The sequence below is a fragment of the Medicago sativa genome, chromosome 2, assembly GCF_051527215.1.
Source record: "Medicago sativa cultivar Bolivia chromosome 2, Bolivia_mono, whole genome shotgun sequence".
In the NCBI taxonomy this organism is placed as follows: domain Eukaryota; kingdom Viridiplantae; phylum Streptophyta; class Magnoliopsida; order Fabales; family Fabaceae; genus Medicago; species Medicago sativa.
In genome coordinates this window covers 7,269,716-7,296,733 of record NC_140750.1, presented here as the reverse complement: position 1 = coordinate 7,296,733, position 27,018 = coordinate 7,269,716, and the positions used below count along the sequence as shown (strand labels likewise).

The 27,018-nt window shown below is 37.6% G+C and overlaps 1 protein-coding gene, 1 long non-coding RNA gene and 1 other non-coding gene across 3 annotated transcripts; all 3 read left to right on the top strand.

Annotated features, from left to right (window-relative positions):
• The first annotated feature begins 128 nt into the window (after window positions 1-128).
• On the top strand, window positions 129-21,926 carry LOC146944096 (uncharacterized). The gene is made up of 5 exons (XR_015028124.1): window positions 129-155; window positions 558-799; window positions 21,000-21,077; window positions 21,390-21,506; window positions 21,593-21,926. It is a non-coding gene; the product is annotated as an uncharacterized LOC146944096 (long non-coding RNA).
• Window positions 21,927-24,175: 2,249 nt separating this feature from the next.
• Window positions 24,176-24,247, top strand: TRNAG-UCC (transfer RNA glycine (anticodon UCC)). The gene has a single exon. It is a non-coding gene; the product is annotated as a tRNA-Gly (tRNA).
• A 1,826-nt stretch (window positions 24,248-26,073) lies between these two features.
• LOC146944094 (Dof-type zinc finger DNA-binding family protein) lies at window positions 26,074-26,807 on the top strand. The gene has a single exon (XM_085742470.1). The coding sequence runs from the start codon at window positions 26,166-26,168 to the stop codon at window positions 26,646-26,648; it is 483 nt and encodes a 160-aa protein (XP_085598596.1). The 5' UTR covers window positions 26,074-26,165; the 3' UTR covers window positions 26,649-26,807.
• Window positions 26,808-27,018: the final 211 nt, after the last annotated feature.

Genomic DNA, 27,018 nt, shown 5'->3' with positions numbered 1-27,018 from the left:
TCTATTATCTCTTTTTTCTCCTATCTCTTTTTTCTCTGCTTCTATTATCTCTTTTTAGTAATATCATGATCAAGGCTCATATAGTTCAATGAAAAATAAATAATACTGATACATCATTAACAAGAAAGATTTTGCATAATCGGAGAGAGTTCAAGGTAATTTTTTTCATTTAAGACAGCTACTTCTTTGTCATGTTTTACTGACTTGCTTTTACATATTTCTTTGGCCATTTTTTTGCTTCCAGTATGGGTTTTGTTGCCGATTCAACTTTCATTTTTCTGTTGTAACAGAATAAAATTTCCGCGCCTATTTTGGTCTGATGTAGCTAGAGTTTTTTTGTTAGTAAGACTTTTGGTATGTGTATTGGTGAATAAATATTTGGTATGTGTATTCTTTTTAGTAATATCTTGATCAAGGCTCATATAGTTCAATGAAAAATAAATAATACTGATACATCATTAACAAGAATTTTTTTTACTGTTTTAGTGGAATCGTCGTAGAGAATTCGAGGTAATGTATATGCTAATGCAATCTATATTTTGGATTTTCATATTCAGATGTTTACCCTTAACTATTCGGAGTTGGTTCAAGGTAACTTTCTGCATAATCGGAGAGTTCAAGGTAATTTTCTTCATAATTTGGAGCTGGATTTTGGCATGTGGAGTGGACTAATGTTGTGCAGCAGAGTTGTTTCAGATTATAGCTGCTACATAGCAGTGTTTCTTCCACCCCCTGCATTCTGTTTTGTGTCATCGTGTTCCAGCTGCAACATATCCTTTTTTTTCTGCTCTTAACTTTGGTATGCAATTGTTTTAGCTCTGTTTAAAAAAATTTATTGCCTGTTTTAGCTGGCTGTTTGTAATGGTCTCCTACTGGTTTATCAATATAGATGGTTGTGATTTAGCTCTTTAGTGTTATTGGGTTTGGTATGTTTTCTGAGGGGTGGTTTCTGATGTTCTTGAAACAAATAAGGTTTTCACTTCGAATTTTTTAACGCACACGGTTGTTATACCCTAATTTTGGACCTAAAAATACTAGTCAATTTTTCTTTTCTTGCATTATAAGTCATTTGAACTGTCTTTGATCAATTGAATCTTTCTCTGCATTTTATTTCAATGTTATTTGCAAAATTTACATGCAAGGGTATTTTAGTCATTTCCCATGTCAATTTCCTCTCAGTCTTTCAAAATTTTGTTTGAGTCTTTTCAAATAGGTTGAATAAGTCTTTGTTTCATTCTATGTCAAAATCCATTCCAAAATTTGCATTTGAAGTCATTTTGAGTCAGTTTTGCCCCTAGGGGCATTTTGGTCATTTCAAGTGCCAAGTCACTGTTTAAATCCTAAAAATTGTCTCTGAGTCTTTTAATGTTGCTTGTATGAGTCTTTGATTCAATTCCTTGTTAAAAATCCATTTTAAAATTCGTATCTGAGTCATTTACAGTCGTTTTAGCCCCAGGGGCATTTTGGTCATTTCACACGAAATTTCGGCAGAGAGGTACTTTAAAGTACCTCATTTAGGCCATTGGTTCGTTTTAGTCCGTTTTGTCAGTTTTAATCGTTTCACTTTACGTTTATTTCAAATTACGTTTTTTAATTCAATTTTATCATTTTTTTTATTTTTATTTTTTTTAAAGTCCCAATATTTCCAAAATTTGCATATAAGTCCTTTTCTTAGTTTAAAATTCACTTTTAAGTTTTTATTATTTTCGAACTTTTGGATTTTTCTTTTAAGTCCTTTTTTGTCCAAAGTTTAGTAAAATAGTCCTCCAACTTTCAAAAATTGCAGAAAGGTCCCAAGAGTTGGTTACAAAGTCCATGTCCAGGTGGCGTTTTTGCATTGGTCCAGTAATACACTTGGCAGCCTATAAAAGGCGCCAATCATTGCAGTGCCATTCAGATTTCAACAACTCATCAAAAACACTTCCCATTCTCTCTCTCTCCACAAAAACGAATCAAACACCACAAAAATCCAGAAAAAGCTCAAGAACATGATGAACAAGTTCATCATCTCAAAACCCTAACCGAATTCAGTTATCACAAAATCCATCAATTCTCATCAAATTCAAGCCATAACCGAATCAAAAACATCACACAACACAGAATTCTTCATCAAACGCAATTCTCAATCCAGTAATCACGCAATAAAGGTCAGTTCGAACGGGATTTTGTTTCGAAGTTCTCAGAAGTTCTTCGCAAGAACTTTCATCATCGAACTAGTCCCTGCAATTCAAGTGCAAATCCAGGAGATTCACACGATCACAGGGACGAAAAGAGTGAGAAGAAGAAGGATCAGAAGCTTTCTTGAGGATTTCCATTCGAATCTCCACTGAAGCCAGGTATATTCACAAAAATACTCTCGTTTACACTTTAAATCGTCATCGAAGACTCAAGATTGAAAATGAACGGTGAATTGAAGTGAAAACTTCGAAGAAATCCAAAAGTTCGAAACGAAACCCTAATTTGAAAAAATCATGGAGATTCACCGTTTGTTTTTCAAATACGAGTTCAATTTCATAATCAGAGAAGAAAATAGAGCATGTTAGGGTTTCGTTTCATGAAGTTTGAAAACATAAGAACCGAATGATTCAATCCTAGATCTACTTCGATCTGAGCTTGTTTTCAAGAAAACGTTTCCAAAATCGTAAAAAGGAGAGAAAGAGCTTTAAGAAGATGTATTTATTTCTCAGATCGGAGAAGGATTGAAGCTCCGACGCGGCGGCGCCACCATGGGCCACCACGTCGGAGGAGGAGAGTCTCATCGGAGAAGAGAGAGTCGTTTGCAGACTCTCTCTCTCTAGTTTTTGTCTTAGAGAGAGAAGTAGAGAGGGGAAATGAGTGGTGGACCGGTTCAAGGCCTTATATAGGCCAACGAACCGGTTCACCCATGGGTTAACCCATGGTTTCACCCTGACCCGTCCTTAAGCCCAATTGCCATGCCAGAAAGCTTAGTTGTTATACACACCCCCCTGTCCTGCATGTTTCTTGCTGTTCTTTTGCTATTTGCACCCTTACCTGTCCAATTTTCTTCACAAAATTCTTGAATATTTTTCTATGTGTTCTTGATATTTTCCTTAACATTTTTTGTGATCTTTTTGTGCCAAAGCCTGTGAAAAATATTTGAAGCATTTTTTTTTCCTTATTTTTGTTAGAATTAATAATTCTCTTGCACTTTTTAGTCCAAAAAACCTTTAAAAAATTCCTAAAAAATTCATATAGGTTTCTTGATAGTTTTGTAGCATTTTGTGATAATTTTCACATGTTAAAATTGGTTGAGGAAGAAGGTGTTGATTTTCTTGCTATTTTTGTCATATTTTGTGCTAAAAATGAATAGAAATTTGTTTGATTTTAATTCCAATTGCTTGATGAATTTTGGTGACCTATACCACTTGATTTCATAGGGTTTTAGCTACTGTTTGTGCTTAATTTTGTTGCATAATTGTGAATTTTGGTAGGTTACTTAGCTTACAAGTCATTAAGTAGTTAAATAATGTAAATATGCTTCAAATTTGTTTTAAAATGTCAAGTAAATCATGTAGCCTTAATTCCCATTCCAAAACTTGTTTCTAAACCTTTAAAATGTAATTGGAATGTGAGAATTATAGGTCACTTGGTTCTTGCATTTTATGAACAAATTTTAGCCATGTTTGCACTTATTTTCTATCTTTTATATTCTAGTATTCCTCTTACTTCACCTCTTTGATATTGCCTTATGCTACTAACCCTTTCATTTCATATTTCATATTCACCATAAGCATCTCCATTTCATCCTATTTTCATCTCTATTCTTCTTGCAATATGATTTGTACCAAAGATAGAATGTAAACACTTAGGAGTTCTTGTAATATCTTACTTTCATGCTTTTAATTTGCTTGGCAAAGAGGCCATAGAATGTATCTAGGGTATGATGTAAAGGACAATGGACTCTAATAATGTACACCGACACAAGCACCGACACATGCACACACTTCACTTTAGATAAATAGCTAGAATATGCATGTTTAGATGTATGTTTAGGATTGTATGTTTAGATGAATGCCTAGGATTTATACTTAGAAAAAATCAACTTTCCAAAAACTTGAACAAACTTCACTCAAACTATTTTCTAAATAAACCTTGGGATCCAACATCCCATTGTATTTTCCTTTTCATTTTCTTAATCAAATTCCAATGAAAATAATCATGTTTAGACCACATTTTGCAAATGACTAATTCAACCTCACAATTTCCTAATCCCATGCCCTTGAGGCCTCTTTCTATTCTTCAAACTCCAATTTTCAAACTTAAAATCAACCAACAAAAACAAAAACATTTTTTGGAAGAGAACTACGGTGGATTTGATCCCTTAAACGGGTACGTAGGCAAGGAATCAAAATTCCTTCAATTCAACTAAAATAAAAGTTCAAACACATTCTTCTCCCTCCAATTCTTCACTTAGTAACTTTTAGGTGTAAATAACATTTTCAAATAGCATTTAAAAATAAAGCGCGCGCGTAGAAATTAAAGACGGTTCCTATAGGTTACTATAGTCGTTATGGGTGCCTAACACCTTCCCGTAGCGAAAACAACTCCCGGACCTCGATTCTCAAGGGTTTTGCTTACTTTTTCCCTTCCCAAGAAAAAATAAGATATCACCGGTTTAAAAGGTTCAAACGTAATCAATGTTTGACACCCGAAAACCAAGATAAAACAGCTGGCGACTTCACTGGGGAGATTCGAGAGTTCCGCCTAGTCTTTATTTCCACGCTCGCGCTTGTGTTTTTACTTGCTTCTTTTACTTGCTTTCCTATGTGAATAAATGTTTAATTTCTTGCAAACGTGTGGGGTGAGAATATCAAAAGTCCTGCACCCGGGCTGAGTGAACTTAGGATTTAGGAGGGATATAATCGACAATTCATTCCGGGGGTTGCCTCGTGTTTTGGATTATGCGATCAATCCCACATAGCTGAGGCATTTTGGGGGTGATGTTGTCGGCGCGTGTTGTCGCGTTTAGGCACTTTACTTCTAATTGTTCTATGACGCTATGAACCGTAGATAACCAAACCCATCCATGGCCATTTTCTAGGACGTAGTGCGGAGGCTAAACCGAGTGTCGTCTCGAGTTTTAGTCGTCACGCGATACTACACTCAAGTTAGACCTTCCACGTATAATCATGGAGCGAGTGTTGTCTCGTGACACCATGATATACGTCGGAGAGGTTGCAAATTGGGAACCTTTTTAGAACCCGGTTACTATTATCCTAAAGCCCTAGTTTCACCGGACACCGTGTCCACCCATGACTCCTCGACTTTGAACTTCAACCCACCATGTTTTCTCCGAACTTGAACATAATCATGCATTCATGCATACATGCATACATGCGTAAACTTTTTCCATGCATTGTTATCGAAGGGCTTAGACAAATTGAATTTGTAAACATTGTAGGAATGAAGATGACTAAGTCCTACAAGTTCAAGGAAGTGGATTTGGCTAGTTTGAGAGATTTGGCACTCAAGATTGAGGATCCGACTGGTTTCCGACACCGTTACGGGGCTTTACTTCCTATTCTCCATACTAATGTGGACGAGAAGCTTGTGCACACTCTAGTGCAATTCTATGATCCGGGGTATCGGTGCTTCACTTTCCCAGACTTTCAGTTGGTGCCTACTCTAGAGGCTTATTCTTCCTTGATGGGTTTATCTATTGCTAAGGGGATACCTTTCTCAGGACCTGAAAATCCTCCTCCTCCATTGGTTATTGCTAAAGATCTCTATCTCAAGACCACCGATGTCTCCAAGAATCTTGTTACTAAGGCACATATCCGAGGGTTCACTTCAGAGTATCTTCTTGGGAAAGCCAACCTCAATACCACTTGTCAGGACACTCTCGAGGCTATTCTTGCACTTCTCATCTATGGGCTTATTCTCTTTCCGAATCTTGATGGCTTCGTGGACATGAATGCTATTATGATCTTCCACTCCAAGAATCCGGTTCCTACTTTGCTAGCTGACACATACCATGCCATTCACGATCGTTCCGACAAGGGTCGTGGATACATTCTTTGTTGTGTGCCTCTCCTCTATAGGTGGTTCATTTCGCACCTTCCGAAGTCTTTCCACGACAATCCGGAGAATTGGTCTGTTTCACAGAGGATTATGGCTCTCACTCCTAATGAAGTGGTTTGGCTTACTCCCGCTTCTAGGGTTAAGGAAATTATCTTTGGTGGTGGAAAGTTTCTTAATGTACCTCTTCTTGGTACCCGGGGTGGAATCAACTATAACCCGGAGCTCGCTTTGCGACAATTTGGTTTTCCGATGAAAGATAAGCCCATCAATCTTGCTACAGCTCCCTACTTCTTTCACTACTCCAATGCTCCCACGGGCATAAGAGAAGATTTCATGCAAGCTTGGACTAAGCTTCGGAAGAAAGAGGTGAAGCATATGGGTGTAAGGTCCGGTATTGCTCATGAAGCCTATACACAGTGGGTGATAAACCAAGCTGAGGAGATTGGTATGCCTTACCCCTCTATGAGATATGTGTCTGCATCTGTTCCTACCATGCCTTTGCCTCTACTCCCACCTACCCAGGAGATGTATCAGGAGCATCTAGCTATGGAGAGTCGGGAGAAACATCAGTGGAGAGCTAGATACTATGAGGCTGAGAACTTGATCATGACTTTGGATGGAAAAGGTGAGCAGCAGACTCATGAGGTCTTGACACTGAAGAAAGAGTTAGCTAAGGCTAAGAGAGAGATTGAGGAGAAAGATAGGCTGCTTATGAGGGACTCCAAGAGGGCTAGGGGTGCCCGTGACTTCTACGCGCGATACTGCGACTATGAGTCCGACTCTGAGGACGACGCTTCCACTTCCTATGCTTGAGGATTTCCATTTCCTGTTGTTATTTCCTTTTGTTTATGTTAAAATTGTCTTGTAAAACTACATGTTGGTGTTTGTTTCCCGCTTATGTTAATTGTTGTTTAGTAATGTTTACGAGTTTATAATTTGACTAAAACCCTTCGATAACATAAAAAGAGTCTTTTTTGCATATACATTAACACATTTCATGCATCATATGCATTCATTGACCACAAAAAAACTTCTCTCGTGCTCATTGCCTCCTGGTTTTGTCCGCCGCAGTCTGAAAAGTGGCTCGTGTTCGCAAAGTCTACCAACCAGATAGAATTCATCAGACAAGATTTCACAAGAGAAGGATAATGGCTAACTTTGAAGAAGAAAATGCTCAGCTCCGTGCCGAATTGGCCGCTATGAAAGAAGACTTGGCCAAGGCTCATGACGCTATGTCCGCTATGATGGCTTCACAAGAACAGCCAGCCACTTCTATTCCAGTCACTGCTGAGGTGATTCCCTCTATCCCACTATCTACTGTGGCTACTGATGCTCGTTTTGTTATGCCCAACGGCCGTCCTTATGGCCTCTCAGCTTACTACTCTCCTAATACTGCTGCTGGTGTCTCTGGTGTTGCCGGTCAAGGACAGATTCCTGTGTCTACTGCTATGCCTCAAGTAACTACTGTTGTTACCGACCCTATTGTACACACTGTGCAACAGGTGATTGATATTGACACTCCGCGTGGACAAGATCCCGCAATGGAAGCTATGAAGAGACAGTTGAGGGAGTTGGCTGGAGAACTCCGTGAGGTCAAGGCTAGCCGGGGAAACAATAGTGCTCCTGCTAAAGCTCGTGATCTATGCCTGGTGTCCCGATTTGAGGTTCCTAAGAAATTCAAAGAGCCAGAATTTGACAAGTACAATGGGACTTCTTGCCCACATAACCATGTTATCCGGTATGTCCGAAAGATGGCTAACTACGCCGACAATGATGCACTGATGATCCATTGCTTTCAGAGTAGCTTGACAGATGATGCAGCAGATTGGTACACTAGTCTGAGCAAAGATAACATTCATACCTTTGAGGAACTCGCCGCTGCTTTTGAAGGTCAATATGAGTTCAATACCCGTCTAAGGCCAAACAGGGACTCTCTCAAAGCCCTATCTCAGAAATCAGATGAAACATTCCGTGAATATGCTCAAAGGTGGAGAGGGGCAGCTGCCCGTGTTTCTCCTCGACTTGATGAGGAAGAGTTAACACAGACATTCCTGAAGACTCTGAAGAAGGAATATAAGGAGAGAATGATAGTCTCTGCCCCAAACAACTTCTCTGATATGGTTACGATGGGAACTCTCTTAGAGGAGGCTGTCCGAGATGGTATTATTATCCTTGAGAAAGGTGAATCTTCAAACAGTGCGCCAAAGAAGTATGGTAACGGTCATCACAAGAGGAAAGAATCCGATGTAGGGATGGTGTCTGGTAACCCGTCTGCAGCAGCCATGCAACTACCGTTGCCCTATCAATACATGCAATACTCTCAACATCCTTTCTTCCCACCATTCTACCAACAATACCCTCTGCCACCGGGTCAACCACCAATGCCCGTCAATGCCATCCCTCAGCAAGTGCAACAACAGCCTCCTGCTCAACAGCAACGGCAGCAACAACAGGGTCCCCGACCCAAACCTTCTTTTCCAACAATACCAATGCGGTATGGTGAGCTGCTCCCAACTCTATTGGCTAAGGGACACTGTGTCACTAGACCAGGCAAGCCTCCGCCTAATCCATTGCCTCCCAGGTTCCGTCAGGACCTAACATGTGAATTCCATCAGGGTGCTCAAGGCCATGATGTCGAATGTTGCTTTGCTCTGAAATATATTGTGAAAGATCTGATAGAAAAGGGACGGTTGACTTTTGAGAACAGTGTTCCTCATGTCCTTGATAACCCGCTTCCAAACCATGCTGCTGTCAATATGATTGAGGCCTTTGAAAGGCTTCCCGTTCCTCAAGAGGATCCCATGTTGGATGTCCGCAATGTCGTTACTCCCTTGGTGCCATTACATGTCAAGCTTTGCCAGGCTTCTCTGTTCAAACATGATCATGATTCTTGTTCAGAATGTCTGCAGAATCCTATGGGCTGTTGTGTTGTGCAAAATGATATCCAGAGCCTGATGGATGACAAGTACTTGATTGCCAGTGATGTATGTGTGATTGTGCCAGTATTCCATGACTCTCCTGTTGAAAGTGTATCTCAGGTAAAGAATGTTGAGCCTTTGGTGATCAGGCTACCTGGTCCGGTATCTTATACCTCTACCAAAGCAATTCCCTACAAATACAATGCAACCATGATTGAGAACGGAGTGGAGGTGCCTCTCGTATCCCCAGCTACAGTTGATAATGTTGCTAGTGAAGTTACAACTCTGAGAAGTGGAAAAGTCCGTCCACCCTTGTTTCAAAAGAAGGTGGTAACACCTATTGCCACGGTAACTCCACCAGTTGCTCCTCCTGTTGACAAGAACACCGGCCCAGCAGGCCAATCTATTGAAGAGTCCAATCTGGACGAAATCCTGAGACTTATCAAGAAAAGTGACTATAAGATTGTTGACCAGCTGCTACAGACTCCTTCAAAGATATCCATCCTGTCTCTGCTCATGAGCTCTGAGGCTCATAGGAAAGTGTTAATGAAGATACTCGAGCAAGCTTATGTTGACCACGAGGTCTCTGTGGATCAGTTTGATGGGATAGTGAGTAATATTACTGCCTGCAACAACTTGGGGTTCGGTGACGATGAGCTCCCCGAAGCAGGGAAACGCCACAACTTGGCTCTACATATCTCAGTACATTGTGGATCTGACCTGATATCCAACGTATTGGTAGACACTGGATCATCTCTGAATGTAATGCCCGAATCCACGCTAAGACAATTGAGCCATCATGGAATTTCCCTGAGGGGTAGCAGCTATCTGGTTAAGGCTTTTGATGGATCCCGCAAGGATGTTCTCGGGGAAGTGGACCTGCCAATCACCGTTGGTCCCGAGACATTTCAAATAACTTTCCAAGTCATGGATATCAATGCCTCTTACAGCTGTCTCCTCGGAAGACCGTGGATCCACGACGCTGGAGCGGTAACTTCCACTTTGCATCAGAAGCTCAAGTTCATGAGGAATGGTAAGATTGTCACTGTGCATGGTGAGGAAGCATATCTAGTTAGCCAAGTATCATCGTTCTCTTGTGTTGAAGCAGGGTCCGCTGAAGGGACGCCGCTTCAAGGATTGACTGTTGAGGGTGCAGAGCCCCGGAGGGCTGGTGCTAGCATGGCTTCACTAAAGGACGCCCAGAAGGCTGTTCAAGCAGGGCAAGCTGCTGGCTGGGGCAAAGTGATTCAGATTCTGGAAAACAAGCGTAAAGAGGGCCTTGGATTCTCCCCGACATCTGCTGTTTCAAAGGGAACTTTCTACAGTGCTGGGTTCATCAATGCTATTACTGAAGATGCTGCTGAAGGTGGTCACGTGCCTGCATTTGTTATACCAGGAGGCACTGTGAGAAATTGGGAAGCCATTGATGTTCCTTTAGTCATGCATGCTTCCATGTAATGTGTCTTGTTGCTCATGTTTTTTTGTTTTCAAAATAACAATCCTTTCGCTCTGCCCAAGGCGAAAGTGATATCATTGTAAGGGCGTGTTTGTTTCGGCATTGCCGTTATCAATAAAAGTTGTCGTCTTTCTCGCGACTCTTTGTTTTTTACTTTTTAGTGCCTTTTTCTTGGAAATAATGGTAATGCCAGAAAAAACCAAAACATCTGTATTTTTCTTATTAATTTCAAAAATCTGCATGAAAAACTTTTTCTAAAATCATCCCAATCATATTATGCAGATTGAACCATAATAAACCCGTTGAACACAGTGACCCTATGGTTCCTCCAAATTTTGAATTCCCTGTATATGAAGCTGAAGATGAGGATGATGATGAAGAGATACCGTATGAGATCACTCGACTGCTTGAGCAAGAAAGAAGAGCCATTCAGCCTCACCAGGAAGAGATTGAACTCATCAACCTGGGTACTGAAGAGAACAAGCGAGAGATCAAGATTGGTGCTGCACTTGAGCCAGAGGTGAAAAAGAAGATCATTCAGCTTCTCCATGATTATCCAGATGTCTTCGCATGGTCCTATGAAGATATGCCGGGTCTAGATCCTAAGGTTGTGGAACATCGGATACCGACAAGACCTGAATGTCCTCCTGTCAAACAGAAATTGAGAAGGTCTCGTCCAGACATGGCTCTTAAGATCAAGGCTGAAGTACAAAAGCAAATTGATGCGGGTTTCCTCATGACAGCTGAATACCCTGAGTGGATTGCCAACATCGTACCAGTACCAAAGAAAGATGGGAAAGTTCGAATGTGTGTTGATTACAGAGATCTGAATAAAGCCAGTCCAAAGGATAACTTCCCACTACCTCATATTGATGTGCTTGTTGACAGTACTGCTCAATCCAAAGTATTCTCCTTCATGGATGGTTTCTCTGGTTATAATCAGATACGGATGTCTCCTGAAGATAGAGAAAAGACGTCCTTCATCACTCCATGGGGAACGTTCTGTTATAAAGTAATGCCGTTTGGCTTGATAAATGCTGGTGCTACCTATCAAAGAGGTATGACAACTTTGTTCCATGATATGATTCACAAAGAAATTGAAGTATATGTTGATGATATGATTGTGAAGTCAAGTGATGAAGAGCAGCATCTTGTGTATTTGAAAAAGATGTTTGAAAGACTGAGAAAGTACAAGCTGCGTTTGAATCCTAACAAGTGCACATTCGGTGTACGATCTGGGAAATTGCTTGGCTTCATTGTCAGTCAAAGAGGCATTGAAGTTGATCCTGACAAAGTCCGAGCCATCAGAGAGATGCCGGCCCCTCAAACTGAAAAGCAAGTCAGAGGTTTCCTCGGACGTCTGAATTACATTTCAAGATTCATATCTCACATGACTACTACTTGCGGTCCAATTTTCAAATTGCTCAGAAAGAATCAGCCTGTTGTATGGAATGATGAATGTCAGGAAGCTTTTGATAGCATTAAAGAATACCTGTTAGAGCCACCTATCCTTGTCCCACCAGTGGAAGGAAGGCCTTTGATTATGTATCTGTCAGTGTTGGATGATTCAGTGGGTTGTGTTCTCGGTCAACAAGATGAGACTGGTAAGAAAGAGCATGCTATCTACTATCTGAGCAAGAAGTTCACCGACTGTGAGACTCGGTACACAATGCTTGAAAAAACTTGTTGTGCTTTAGCTTGGGCTGCCAAACGCCTGCGTCATTATATGGTGAATCATACAACTTGGTTGATATCCCGAATGGATCCAATCAAGTACATCTTTGAAAAGCCTGCTGTTACTGGAAAGATTGCGCGTTGGCAAATGTTATTGTCTGAATATGATATTGTGTACAAAGCTCAGAAAGCGATCAAAGGAAGTGTCCTTGCTGAGCACCTTGCTTGTCAACCTCTTGATGATTACCAGCCGATTAAGTTTGATTTCCCTGATGAAGAGATCATGTATCTGAAAGCAAAAGACTGTGAAGAACCACTGATCAATGAAGGGCCGGATCCCAATAGCAAGTGGGGATTGGTGTTTGATGGTGCTGTTAATGCTTACGGTAAAGGAATTGGAGCCATCATTGTGACTCCGCAGGGGCACCACATTCCTTTCACTGCTCGAATAACCTTTGACTGCACAAACAACATAGCTGAATATGAAGCATGCATCTTGGGCATTGAAGAAGCCCTTGATCTGAGAATTAAGCACCTTGACATCTATGGAGATTCTGCACTTGTTATTAATCAGATAAAGGGTGAATGGGAGACTCATCATGAGAAGCTGATCCCATACCGTGACTATGCGAGACGGCTGTTGACGTATTTTACCAAGGTTGAGCTACACCACATCCCTCGGGATGAAAACCAGATGGCTGATGCTCTCGCTACTTTGTCCTCCATGTTTCGTGTCAATCACTGGAATGATGTGCCCGTAATCAAAGTGCAGCGTCTTGATAGACCCGCTCATGTGTTTACCATTGAAAATGTGCCAGATCAGGCTGATGGAGATGTGAGTGACAAAAAGCCTTGGTATTATAACATCAAACGATTCTTGCAGAATCGTGAATATCCACCTGGTGCTTCCAACAGAGATAAAAAGACCTTGAGACGATGGGCTAGCAGATTCCTTCTGGACGGAGAAATCCTATACAAGAGGAACTATGACATGGTCTTGTTGAGATGTGTTGATAAACAAGAAGTTGAGAAATTGATGCATGATGTACATGATGGTACTTTTGGGACCCATGCTTCGGGTCACACCATGTCAAGAAAACTGTTAAGAGCCGGCTATTACTGGATAACTATGGAACGTGATTGCCACAAACATGCTAAAAGATGCCACAAGTGTCAAATTTATGCTGATAAGATTCATGTGCCTCCACATGCCCTCAATGTTATCTCTTCCCCGTGGCCTTTCTCTATGTGGGGCATTGACATGATCGGAAGAATTGAACCAAAAGCTTCCAATGGACATCGTTTCATCCTAGTGGCAATTGACTATTTCACCAAGTGGGTTGAAGCTGCTTCCTATGCTAATGTGACCAAGCAAGTGGTTGTCAAGTTTATCAAGAATAACATCATCTGTCGATATGGTGTTCCCAACAAGATCATCACTGACAATGGTTCCAATCTGAACAATAGTATGATGCAAGCTTTATGTGAAGAATTCAAAATTGAACATCACAACTCTTCTCCTTATAGACCTCAGATGAATGGTGCAGTTGAGGCCGCTAACAAGAACATCAAGAAGATTGTTCAGAAGATGGTCACTACTTACAAAGACTGGCACGAAATGCTACCATTTGCTTTGCATGGTTACCGTACTACAGTGCGCAGTTCAACCGGGGCAACCCCTTTCTCTTTGGTGTATGGTATGGAAGCAGTTCTCCCTCTGGAAGTGGAGATTCCATCTCTTCGAGTAATAATGGAGGCAAAGTTAACTGAGGCTGAATGGTGTCAAAGTCGGTATGATCAATTGAATCTGATTGAAGAGAAGCGTATGGACGCTATGACTCATGGACAGTTGTATCAAGTGCGAATGAAGAATGCTTTTGACAAGAAAGTCCGACCTCGAGAATTCAAGGAAGGCGAACTTGTATTGAAAAGAAGAATAAGTCAGCAACCCGACCCAAGGGGCAAGTGGACACCTAACTATGAAGGTCCTTATGTTGTCAAGAAGGCTTTCTCTGGTGGTGCTTTGATTCTCACACACATGGATGGTGTTGAGCTTCCAAATCCTGTTAATGCCGATATAGTCAAGAAATACTTTGTCTAGAAAGAAAAGAACAGCGTGGTAGGTCGAAAACCCGAAAGGGCGGCCTAGGCAAAAATGCGCTTCCCGGTGGATCGAAAACCCGAAAGGGCGATCCAGGCAAAAGTTAGGGACAAAAAAAATGAATATAAAAAGCTCGCTGAGATTGTACGCAACTCAGGCAAGAATGAGCGCCTCGATGAGCCGAAAACCCGAAAGGGCGGTTCATGCAAAAATGAGGTTGACAATAAAAGACAAGTAACTATATCTGGCAAATCACTATCACCCCTTGGGGCATCTGCAACTGTCAATGATCGTCTTCATCAGAGGCTTCTGTATTTGTGAATTCAAAATTTCTATGAAATGTAGCGGTCATCGTGTTCAATGTATCACCAACCAATAAAATTACCATTTTCCAAGCTTTGTAAATCTGTGAAGTCATGCCTTTGGCTGACTCTCACTCTTCTACATCAAGTTGAGCCTCTCTATTGTTTGAAACTCTATTTCCTTGCTACTTTCAATGCTATATACAAAATATTTTCTTTCTATTTGATAATGTCAATGTCTGAAACAAACATTTTTGAAAATTAAAAATCTTTTTCTGTCTATTTTGAAAGCAAACCTGAGCAACAGGGTACATTTCAATGAAACATGCATGAATGAATGAATATCAATGTCTATTTCAATACATGTTACAAGCAGGTTACTCCCCAGGATGATCTGTGGTCAATGGCAAGAATGAAAAAACAGAATGAAAGTGAAAAATGGAAAAATACAAATGAAAAGCTCGCTAAGTTGAAAACCCGAAGGGGCGGCTTAGGCAAAAATGAGCACCCCGCTGATTGTCAACCTATGAAGGCAATTCAGGCAAAAAATGGGGCAATGAAAAGAATATTATTCCCCGGTGAATCGAAAACCCGAAAGGGCGGTTCAGGCAAAAGTGGGGTTTGAAAATGAAAAATGAAAAGAATGAAATATTGAAAAAGCATTGACCACAGATGCGAACATCCAATGTTTACCCAGCACTGACACGCCTAGCAACGGCGACCTGTATCCAAGAACTTTCCAAGGATCCCTCCTTTGCAAGTTTTATTGCCCTCAGCCATGGTTTCGATACGTCTCTCAACGACGGTCTCTCCAGAGAAGTTTTTCCCCTGTGAATATGTTGCAGCACGAGCCACTACGTGCCCAATCTTCCAATGTCTTGTCTACCTTTGTGAAGTTTTTCTGCCAAATTGCCAACCAATCATGCATTTCGAGCATTCACACATGCATAATCATGCATTTTATATGCTCATACATCCAATAATCTTGCTATACCATACATACATGTTGCATATCCAACTGTCAACTGTCAAATTCAATCCAAATTCCAACTGTCAAATTCAATTTCAATTTCAATTTCAATTCCAATTCCAAATTCAATTCAATTTCAACCTGTCAAATTCGAAGCAATTTCCAATTTCAATGTCAAACTGTCAAATTCGAAGCAATTTCCAATCTCAATTTCAATTCAATGTCCAAATTCGAAGCAATTTCCAATCTCCAATTCCAATTCCAATTTCAATGTCAACCTCCAATTTCATTTCCAATTTCAATGTCAACCTCCAATTTCATTTCCAATTTCAATGTCAATCTCCAATTTCAATTCCAATTTCAATGTCAATCTCCAATGACAATCTCCAATGTCAATGTCAAATGTCAGTGTCAATGTCAATGTCAATTTTCAATTCAATTCCAATGTCAATTGCAACTTTCCAATCCAATGTCTATGTCTATGTCTCCGTTCAACCTCAACTTTCAATCCCTCTTCCAATGGCAATCTTCAATTCAAACCAATGTCAATTCACTCTCAATTTACTCTTGGGCCAACAAAAATGGTCATTTTTGAATTAAGTCAATGACAATTTACCCTCAATTGGTATCTTGTTAAACCAGACTTTCAATTTGTATCTTGTTACTGGTCAAGTGCCAGGTTCGATCCAAAAAGAACCACTTGTACCTACTTGTATACCTATGCTTCCGGACAAACGGCAAGTTCGATTTGAAGAACAGTTTGTATCCAGCTCATGCTCTGTTATCAGTCAGACGGCAAGTTCAATCTGAAGAACAGTTTGTACCCAGCTTATGCTTTGTTATCGGTCAAACGACGAGTTCGATCTAAGAGAACAGTCTGCACTTTCCCACATGATGTGGTGATAATCCAACAAGCAAGTTCGATCCAAAGAAACGGCTTGTATCAGCCCTCTTGTCTATGTCTCCAGCCAAACAGCCAGTTCAATCCAAAAGAACAGTTTGTGTCTGCCTATCTGTTTGTATCTCCAATCAAGTGTCGAGTTCGATCCAAAGAACAACTTGTATCTGCCTATATGTCTATGTTTCCGGTCAAGTGCCAAGTTCAATCCCAAGAACAGCTTGCACCTATCTCTCGTTTTGTATTTCTCGGTCAAGTGACTAGTTCGACCCAAAGAACAGCTTGCACCTTATTATTCTACTCCCTGGTTTGTCTACCCTGTCAATGTCCACCTGAATCCCCGGTGACATGATAGGTTCCATAGACTCCAGTTGTTTGTCTTGCATTCATAATCAAAGTATTGCATAACATTCATATCTTTGAAACTCTGAAAGCGTATTTTTATGTCCAAAAGCAGTGCAAATGTTAATATTTAAGTATCTTCGTCCCGTCAACTCTAAGACTTCGTCTCTTGACTCTCCGGACAAAGAAACTTAAATAGGGGCAGCTGTTATACCCTAATTTTGGACCTAAAAATACTAGTCAATTTTTCTTTTCTTGCATTATAAGTCATTTGAACTGTCTTTGATCAATTGAATCTTTCTCTGCATTTTATTTCAATGTTATTTGCAAAATTTACATGCAAGGGTATTTTAGTCATTTCCCATGTCAATTTCCTCTCAGTCTTTCAAAATTTTGTTTGAGTCTTTTCAAATAGGTTGAATAAGTCTTTGTTTCATTCTATGTCAAAATCCATTCCAAAATTTGCATTTGAAGTCATTTTGAGTCAGTTTTGCCCCTAGGGGCATTTTGGTCATTTCAAGTGCCAAGTCACTGTTTAAATCCTAAAAATTGTCTCTGAGTCTTTTAATGTTGCTTGTATGAGTCTTTGATTCAATTCCTTGTTAAAAATCCATTTTAAAATTCGTATCTGAGTCATTTACAGTCGTTTTAGCCCCAGGGGCATTTTGGTCATTTCACACGAAATTTCGGCAGAGAGGTACTTTAAAGTACCTCATTTAGGCCATTGGTTCGTTTTAGTCCGTTTTGTCAGTTTTAATCGTTTCACTTTACGTTTATTTCAAATTACGTTTTTTAATTCAATTTTATCATTTTTTTTATTTTTATTTTTTTTAAAGTCCCAATATTTCCAAAATTTGCATATAAGTCCTTTTCTTAGTTTAAAATTCACTTTTAAGTTTTTATTATTTTCGAACTTTTGGATTTTTCTTTTAAGTCCTTTTTTGTCCAAAGTTTAGTAAAATAGTCCTCCAACTTTCAAAAATTGCAGAAAGGTCCCAAGAGTTGGTTACAAAGTCCATGTCCAGGTGGCGTTTTTGCATTGGTCCAGTAATACACTTGGCAGCCTATAAAAGGCGCCAATCATTGCAGTGCCATTCAGATTTCAACAACTCATCAAAAACACTTCCCATTCTCTCTCTCTCCACAAAAACGAATCAAACACCACAAAAATCCAGAAAAAGCTCAAGAACATGATGAACAAGTTCATCATCTCAAAACCCTAACCGAATTCAGTTATCACAAAATCCATCAATTCTCATCAAATTCAAGCCATAACCGAATCAAAAACATCACACAACACAGAATTCTTCATCAAACGCAATTCTCAATCCAGTAATCACGCAATAAAGGTCAGTTCGAACGGGATTTTGTTTCGAAGTTCTCAGAAGTTCTTCGCAAGAACTTTCATCATCGAACTAGTCCCTGCAATTCAAGTGCAAATCCAGGAGATTCACACGATCACAGGGACGAAAAGAGTGAGAAGAAGAAGGATCAGAAGCTTTCTTGAGGATTTCCATTCGAATCTCCACTGAAGCCAGGTATATTCACAAAAATACTCTCGTTTACACTTTAAATCGTCATCGAAGACTCAAGATTGAAAATGAACGGTGAATTGAAGTGAAAACTTCGAAGAAATCCAAAAGTTCGAAACGAAACCCTAATTTGAAAAAATCATGGAGATTCACCGTTTGTTTTTCAAATACGAGTTCAATTTCATAATCAGAGAAGAAAATAGAGCATGTTAGGGTTTCGTTTCATGAAGTTTGAAAACATAAGAACCGAATGATTCAATCCTAGATCTACTTCGATCTGAGCTTGTTTTCAAGAAAACGTTTCCAAAATCGTAAAAAGGAGAGAAAGAGCTTTAAGAAGATGTATTTATTTCTCAGATCGGAGAAGGATTGAAGCTCCGACGCGGCGGCGCCACCATGGGCCACCACGTCGGAGGAGGAGAGTCTCATCGGAGAAGAGAGAGTCGTTTGCAGACTCTCTCTCTCTAGTTTTTGTCTTAGAGAGAGAAGTAGAGAGGGGAAATGAGTGGTGGACCGGTTCAAGGCCTTATATAGGCCAACGAACCGGTTCACCCATGGGTTAACCCATGGTTTCACCCTGACCCGTCCTTAAGCCCAATTGCCATGCCAGAAAGCTTAGTTGTTATACACACCCCCCTGTCCTGCATGTTTCTTGCTGTTCTTTTGCTATTTGCACCCTTACCTGTCCAATTTTCTTCACAAAATTCTTGAATATTTTTCTATGTGTTCTTGATATTTTCCTTAACATTTTTTGTGATCTTTTTGTGCCAAAGCCTGTGAAAAATATTTGAAGCATTTTTTTTTCCTTATTTTTGTTAGAATTAATAATTCTCTTGCACTTTTTAGTCCAAAAAACCTTTAAAAAATTCCTAAAAAATTCATATAGGTTTCTTGATAGTTTTGTAGCATTTTGTGATAATTTTCACATGTTAAAATTGGTTGAGGAAGAAGGTGTTGATTTTCTTGCTATTTTTGTCATATTTTGTGCTAAAAATGAATAGAAATTTGTTTGATTTTAATTCCAATTGCTTGATGAATTTTGGTGACCTATACCACTTGATTTCATAGGGTTTTAGCTACTGTTTGTGCTTAATTTTGTTGCATAATTGTGAATTTTGGTAGGTTACTTAGCTTACAAGTCATTAAGTAGTTAAATAATGTAAATATGCTTCAAATTTGTTTTAAAATGTCAAGTAAATCATGTAGCCTTAATTCCCATTCCAAAACTTGTTTCTAAACCTTTAAAATGTAATTGGAATGTGAGAATTATAGGTCACTTGGTTCTTGCATTTTATGAACAAATTTTAGCCATGTTTGCACTTATTTTCTATCTTTTATATTCTAGTATTCCTCTTACTTCACCTCTTTGATATTGCCTTATGCTACTAACCCTTTCATTTCATATTTCATATTCACCATAAGCATCTCCATTTCATCCTATTTTCATCTCTATTCTTCTTGCAATATGATTTGTACCAAAGATAGAATGTAAACACTTAGGAGTTCTTGTAATATCTTACTTTCATGCTTTTAATTTGCTTGGCAAAGAGGCCATAGAATGTATCTAGGGTATGATGTAAAGGACAATGGACTCTAATAATGTACACCGACACAAGCACCGACACATGCACACACTTCACTTTAGATAAATAGCTAGAATATGCATGTTTAGATGTATGTTTAGGATTGTATGTTTAGATGAATGCCTAGGATTTATACTTAGAAAAAATCAACTTTCCAAAAACTTGAACAAACTTCACTCAAACTATTTTCTAAATAAACCTTGGGATCCAACATGCCATTGTATTTTCCTTTTCATTTTCTTAATCAAATTCCAATGAAAATAATCATGTTTAGACCACATTTTGCAAATGACTAATTCAACCTCACAATTTCCTAATCCCATGCCCTTGAGGCCTCTTTCTATTCTTCAAACTCCAATTTTCAAACTTAAAATCAACCAACAAAAACAAAAACATTTTTTGGAAGAGAACTACGGTGGATTTGATCCCTTAAACGGGTACGTAGGCAAGGAATCAAAATTCCTTCAATTCAACTAAAATAAAAGTTCAAACACATTCTTCTCCCTCCAATTCTTCACTTAGTAACTTTTAGGTGTAAATAACATTTTCAAATAGCATTTAAAAATAAAGCGCGCGCGTAGAAATTAAAGACGGTTCCTATAGGTTACTATAGTCGTTATGGGTGCCTAACACCTTCCCGTAGCGAAAACAACTCCCGGACCTCGATTCTCAAGGGTTTTGCTTACTTTTTCCCTTCCCAAGAAAAAATAAGATATCACCGGTTTAAAAGGTTCAAACGTAATCAATGTTTGACACCCGAAAACCAAGATAAAACAACGGTAATGTTACTAGCCATAAATTACACATCTATTTAGCTTCATATGATTTGGACCATTGTCTGAGTCTATAATTTATGGTGGTGTTTGAATTAAATTGGGGTACAATTCAAAATTTAGTACCAAGTTGTATAGAATTGATTATGCATAATGTGAAGGGGGTGGTTTTTATAATTCATGTGATAGAATAGTTTGGTTAGCTGCATAATAGGAATGCGACCGCTTAATCTATTGACAGTGTCTTTATATTAGTGTTATGAAATTTTATTTCAAAGTTTCTGCTTGATAATTTATTTATCATTTTTATGGAGAAATCATTTTCATATTGTGTTGGCTCCATATGGATAAAAAGTATTTACACATACCATAGATGTTCTAACTTTTGGTTTTCATTTTACGTTTTAGGCTGATATAAACACTGTATGTTTTGCTGATGAAATTGGCCATTTTATTTACTCTGGAAGTGATGATAGTTTCTGCAAGGTATGTTCTTAAGATGGCTTCTTTTCTTATGTTGTTATTACTTTCTTTTTCCTTCTTTTTGAGTATCCCAACTTTTGATTTCATATAGAAGTAATGAACACCTTTTACACAGGAATTCAATCTCATACTTATATCGTCAAGGTTAAATAAGTATTGAACTTGAGAGTAGTTATTTGTTGAGATAAATTTCAAAGCTCTTAGCTTTGATTATCATCACTTATTGTAGAAAGTTTATATTATAGTTAGAGTTGTTTTGTTCTTTCCCTCTTGACTTTAGGTTAAGGACATATCCTAATGTACAAATTTGTTTAGAACTGGGACCGGCGTTGGTTAAATGCTAAAAACAAGCCAGCAGGGTTTTGATGGCACATCTTGAGAGCATTACATTTATTGATACCCGTGGAGATGGACGTTATTTCATTTCAAACGGTAAAATGGTATTTATAGGTGATTTTTTTTAATTATGTAATAGGTGATTTAAAATGGTATTTATAGGTGAATTTTTTTTTCTTCAGATCTGACAAGTGGCTGATTTTTTTTGAAGTATACTGATTTTGGTGGACTTGAAGTGAAGGTTCTATGATTGGCATGCAATATCTTTTTTGTTATTTGATATCTATAGATTTTCTTTAGAATATTTGCAGCTGTTTTGGTTCGTTTTGATCTCTGGTGTGTGGGATGTGATATTATTTTCTTGAGTCTTCTTGAAGATGTTGTCTTAGTACACGAAGTGTTATTTAGGTGGCCTTTGTTCAGCTCATTTCATTAAGTAGTGTGATACAATCTTTTTCATTTAGTAGTGTAATACAATCTTTTTCACTCAAAAATTATAGTTAAATTTCACAATTTCAAATCTCAGATTCTGAGACAATTATTGCAAGCTTAATCCTTTGTGAATTGTTTTAAACTTTTTTTTATATGTAGATGAGAATGCAAGCACAACTTAAAACTCAGAACACATTTGCAAGATCCAAGTTGAGCTAGGCTTACGAATCCCTTCAATTAACCAGGATTTGTATGTTTATCATATAAATAAATTTTCAAATGGCAAAAAGTATCATACTTCAAATACACCACTGTTATCTCTTAAATACCTTTTGACAAAAGAATTTTTTTCGAGTTTTAAGGGAGAGAAGTAATTAGACAATCAACTACTTGATGTGAATTTCCATTTTCAATTTATATATGACCCGTGCGGCATCTACCTACCACAATCTGTATCCTCTCACGGCCAATTATATGTCGCAGTTTCCAAGGTAACATCAAAGAAACATTTGAAAATACTCATAACTGATGAAAATGGTGATTGCATTGATAACACAACCAATGTCGTATACAAGAAAGTATTTTAGAATGTATGAACTTCTACATACTATATAAGAATCATTTAGCTTATTTTGTAATTCACTTTATCTAACATTTTCATTAATTGTATTTTCATATTATGCTTAATTTTATTTGTTACTATATAAGACTATTTATCAACGAGAAATTCTAATATGGTCACAGGACCAAAGAAATAGTGTTTGGTCACACACACATAAAAAAGTATTTTTTTTTCATAATAAGGGGGAAATTGATAAAAAAAAGATGATTGAATATTTTGAGGAGAATCTTTTTATGTGTGTGTGTCCAAACATTATTGATTCGGTCATGTGACCATGGCAGAATATCTCTTTATATTATGTGTTATATTATACTATATTTTAATCCACACTATAAATGCTCGTGCGTTAGCACGGGTAGGGGATCTATATTACTTAAAGTTAACCTGTAAGCAATATTTTGCCTTAGATTTAACCTAATTTCTCTGCTTAATTTTACTATATTAACCCTATCTCTTCTATTATCTCTTATTACTTAAATGAACCCGTAAGCAATATTTTGCCCTAGATTTACCCTAATTTTTCTGCTTAATTTTACTATATTAACCATATCTTTTCTATTATCTCTTATTACTTAAAGTTAACCCGTAAGCAATATTTTGCCCTAGATTTACCCTAATTTCTCTGCTTAATTTTACTATATTAACCCTATCTCTTCTATTATCTCTTATCTCTTATTACTTAAAGTTAACCCATAAGCAATATTTTGCCCTAGATTTAACCTAATCTATCTGCTTAATTTTACTATATTAACCATACCTCTTCTATTATCTCTTATTACTTAAAGTTAACTTGTAAGCAATATTTTGCCCTAGATTTACCCTAATTTATCTGCTTAATTTTACTATATTAACCTTATCTCTTATTAATAAAGCTTAACCCGTCTCGCTATTACTTAAAGCTTAACCCGTCTCGCTATTATGTTAGTCAAATTATGTTCCTAATTTCAATGATAATCGCATTTATTGTTCATTCCAATTAAAATATCAAAATATGTGTCGGGTCGATGTCATGTTACAATATCAAGGTCGATGTCATGGACATAATATGATATGGTACAGTACCAATGTCTATGATAATTAATATTATGAATTTAATTAGAACAATTATGACATTCAACTAAACTATTATGTTACATGTTACTGTCAAATATTACCTTCGATATGACCCGTGCGATAGCACGGGTCGATGGTCTAGTTGGATTGAAATTGGGGAACAATGGAGTTTAGGGTTTGCAATTTAGGGGAAATGAGTGATTCAAGGAGAAAGGCATATTCATTACACACCGGCAGTGCAAAATGCATCGTTTCGTGTCTATTCAACAAGTTAACGACCACAACGACATTTTTTAATGGAAGATAGAAAGGCTAACATTGCAAGCATTCATAAACTAAAAAGACTTATTCAAAACTTATGAAACTTAAACAACGAACCCGAGAAAAGACAAAACTTAAAGGACCGCTGGATGTATTTGGCCTATATTTTTTCCTGATCAAATAGTCTAGTGATTAGAAATTCACCCCTTAAAATATATTTCAATCTAAATTATTATATGATAAACGAGAAAGATAAATAAATAAATTTTACTACTGCCCCTGACATTTATTATAATTTCACACATATTAAGAAAATTTGGTAGTGCAATATTTTCCACTATATATACTGATATTCTAAATTATTTCTTTACTTCTTTAGTTAAACAAACAACAAGATGCGTTTGTAGTCCAACGGTTAGGATAATTGCCTTCCAAGCAATAGACCCAGGTTTGACTCCCGGCAAACGCATTAAATTGCACTTTTTTAATCAAACAAAAGAAAGAATAGACAATTATTTGGTAAGAAAAGAAAATTTAATATTTTTTTTTGGTACAGAAAAAATATTTAGCTTATGTTAGGATTTCCCCTCAAATCTGAGTATAATTAAGGACAAGTGAAAGTATATTTTGGTTAAAAATTATAACATTAAATGCCTCAATAAAGTTATTATGTTGCTTGTTTTTTCCATAAAATTCACATTTTTTAGTGATTTAAGAGGGCTGAAGTCCAACAAAATTTACTTTTGGTTAGTAAGAAACTATTATCCTAACCTAACTCTCCCTTTTTCCTTTCTCTCCCGTCATAAAAACCCTAGTTTCTTCTCCTTCATCCACCAAAGAGGGGTGATTTAGGGTCAATTTTTGACCCAAAATCACCCCTCTAACTCGTTTTTCTATTTCCCTTTTACTGAAATAAGTGATTTTCACATCTATTTCGTTTTATTTTGTGATTTCGTCGTCTTCGTGCGACGTTGGTTGTTCGTCGTCTTTGTGCGACGTTGTTTGTTTTTCTTGTTTCTCTCAGGTATTTGATCACTTCAGATTGTCAGATCAGCTTCGATCCAGTGCAGATCCAATCAATGACTTTTGTGTCATCCACGTTGCAGATCCAAAAACATGGTTATTTCGGAGATTTAATTATAGTCATATGTGTATAGGCATTTGTTCGTTGCCGTTTTATGCTATTAATATGGATGTTGTGAGTCTGTTCACAGATTCATCCTTTTTGTTTTTAGCGAATTTGCATTATATCGATGTACTCTTTCAATTTGAATGAATAAATATCTTTTATTTTATCAAAAAAAAAAAAAGAAACTACTCCTATTAGTTAGTATGCACAGCAAAAGTTGGAAACAAAATTATCCCCTATAACAATTATGTTGCCTCCCCATTACTAGCTTCCACCGCAGTAAATGTTTAACTAGAGAAACATGACCAAATAAGGTGATTGTGTTAGATTATCCTACAACATTGAATCATCAAACACTAAATTGAAATTTGCAAAATATTGATAAATGCTGACTACCAAACGAGTCCTAATTAGCTTGATATGAAAGACATTAATGCTAATTAGTCACTATTTATTATAAGAACTTTTGAAAATAAAATAGAAGGAGAATTTCATTTTCACTAGAATAATCAAGTTTATTCTTTCTTTCTTTCACACACATGTATTATTATGCAAAACAAAAGTACATGCATTCCCTTTCGACTAACTTTTGACACTTTGCAAGCGATCTATCTGGATTAGGCCCACTTGTTAGACATTTCAGCACTACATGATGATGACGTAGACTAACTCAAATTCTCATTCTCATTGGACACAAAAAGTAAAACTCACCAAAAAATTCTAGAAAATTGCTCTTCTCCCTAACATAATTGTTCTTTCCCTTATAAAATGAAAGTTAACTCATTCGAAATTTTTTTGGGGTAATTAACTCACAGTATCAATTTTTAGATCGATTTAATCACTTTTTAAATTAGGTTAATCGATCTAAAAAGTATCAACGTGAGTTAACTATCGCTAACAAAATGTAGCGCCTGAGTTAACTTCGACTTAATCAAGAAAATGAACAATTTTAAAAATGTGAATATCAATTTTCAAAACTCTACTGTTCAGTACCCTCAACCGCTTTCCACTCTTCTGACTTTTCACATTTTCTTTCACAAGTCACTTTATACTCCACCTACGTCTTATTTTTTTTGTCGTGTAGCACGTGGTTTATGATTGTGCTAACTAATAAGCACTTTTTTGCTTTATTTATCTCTTATGTACCTATAAATAAAGCCCTTCTATAATATTTCCTCCTCAACGCCAACCAAAACCTTCTCTATTAAGAATAATCCAATAACAACCTCTCTCTATTTCTCTCTCTCTACATGAAAAAATGGCTGAAGTGAGAAAAGGTGAAGAGATACAAGGGATTAAGCTATTTGGCACAACAATAAAATTGCATGAGGAATTAAAAGAAGGTGAAAAAGAAAGTGAAGATCAAACGGTGGTGAAGAAGATAGAAAAGATCATACCATGTCCAAGATGCAAGAGTATGGAAACTAAATTTTGTTATTTCAATAATTATAACGTTAATCAACCAAGACATTTTTGTAAGAGCTGTCAAAGATACTGGACGGCTGGTGGGGCCCTCCGTAACGTTCCGGTTGGAGCAGGTCGTCGGAAGACCAAGCCGCCAAGTCTTGAGGATAGCGGTTCACCGGAAAGTTGTGTCTATGAAGCTGCTAGTTCTGATGATGGCCAGAACTACTTAGGGTTAGAACAATTTATGCCTCCTCAGAGTGATTTTCGGGAAGTATTTTCCGGCAAGCGGCGGAGGAAGACCTCAGGTGGTTATTCATTAGCATCCTCCTTGTGATTTCTTGTTCTTTACATGATTATATATCGTAAAGAATGGATGGAGAAGAAACCATTTTCCTTCCATGTGAATTTTACGTATTAGAAGTTTAAAACGGATTGAAAAACTAAAACTACATGTAACATGTATATATATTTCATCTGAATTTCGTATTCTCAATTGAACTTAGTGCAAAAGAGAAATAAATTTGAACTTAGTGCAAGCTTGATGGTTACTTTGGTATAACCACATAATTTTAACCACAAATTATTGTGCCAATATTATTTCGTCAAATTTATGGCTAATCCAAGCATTCATCTACGCTGAGTAAAATAATAATGCTAAAAAAAATTGTAGTATTAATTTATTAAAATAACCCTTATCTTCTTAA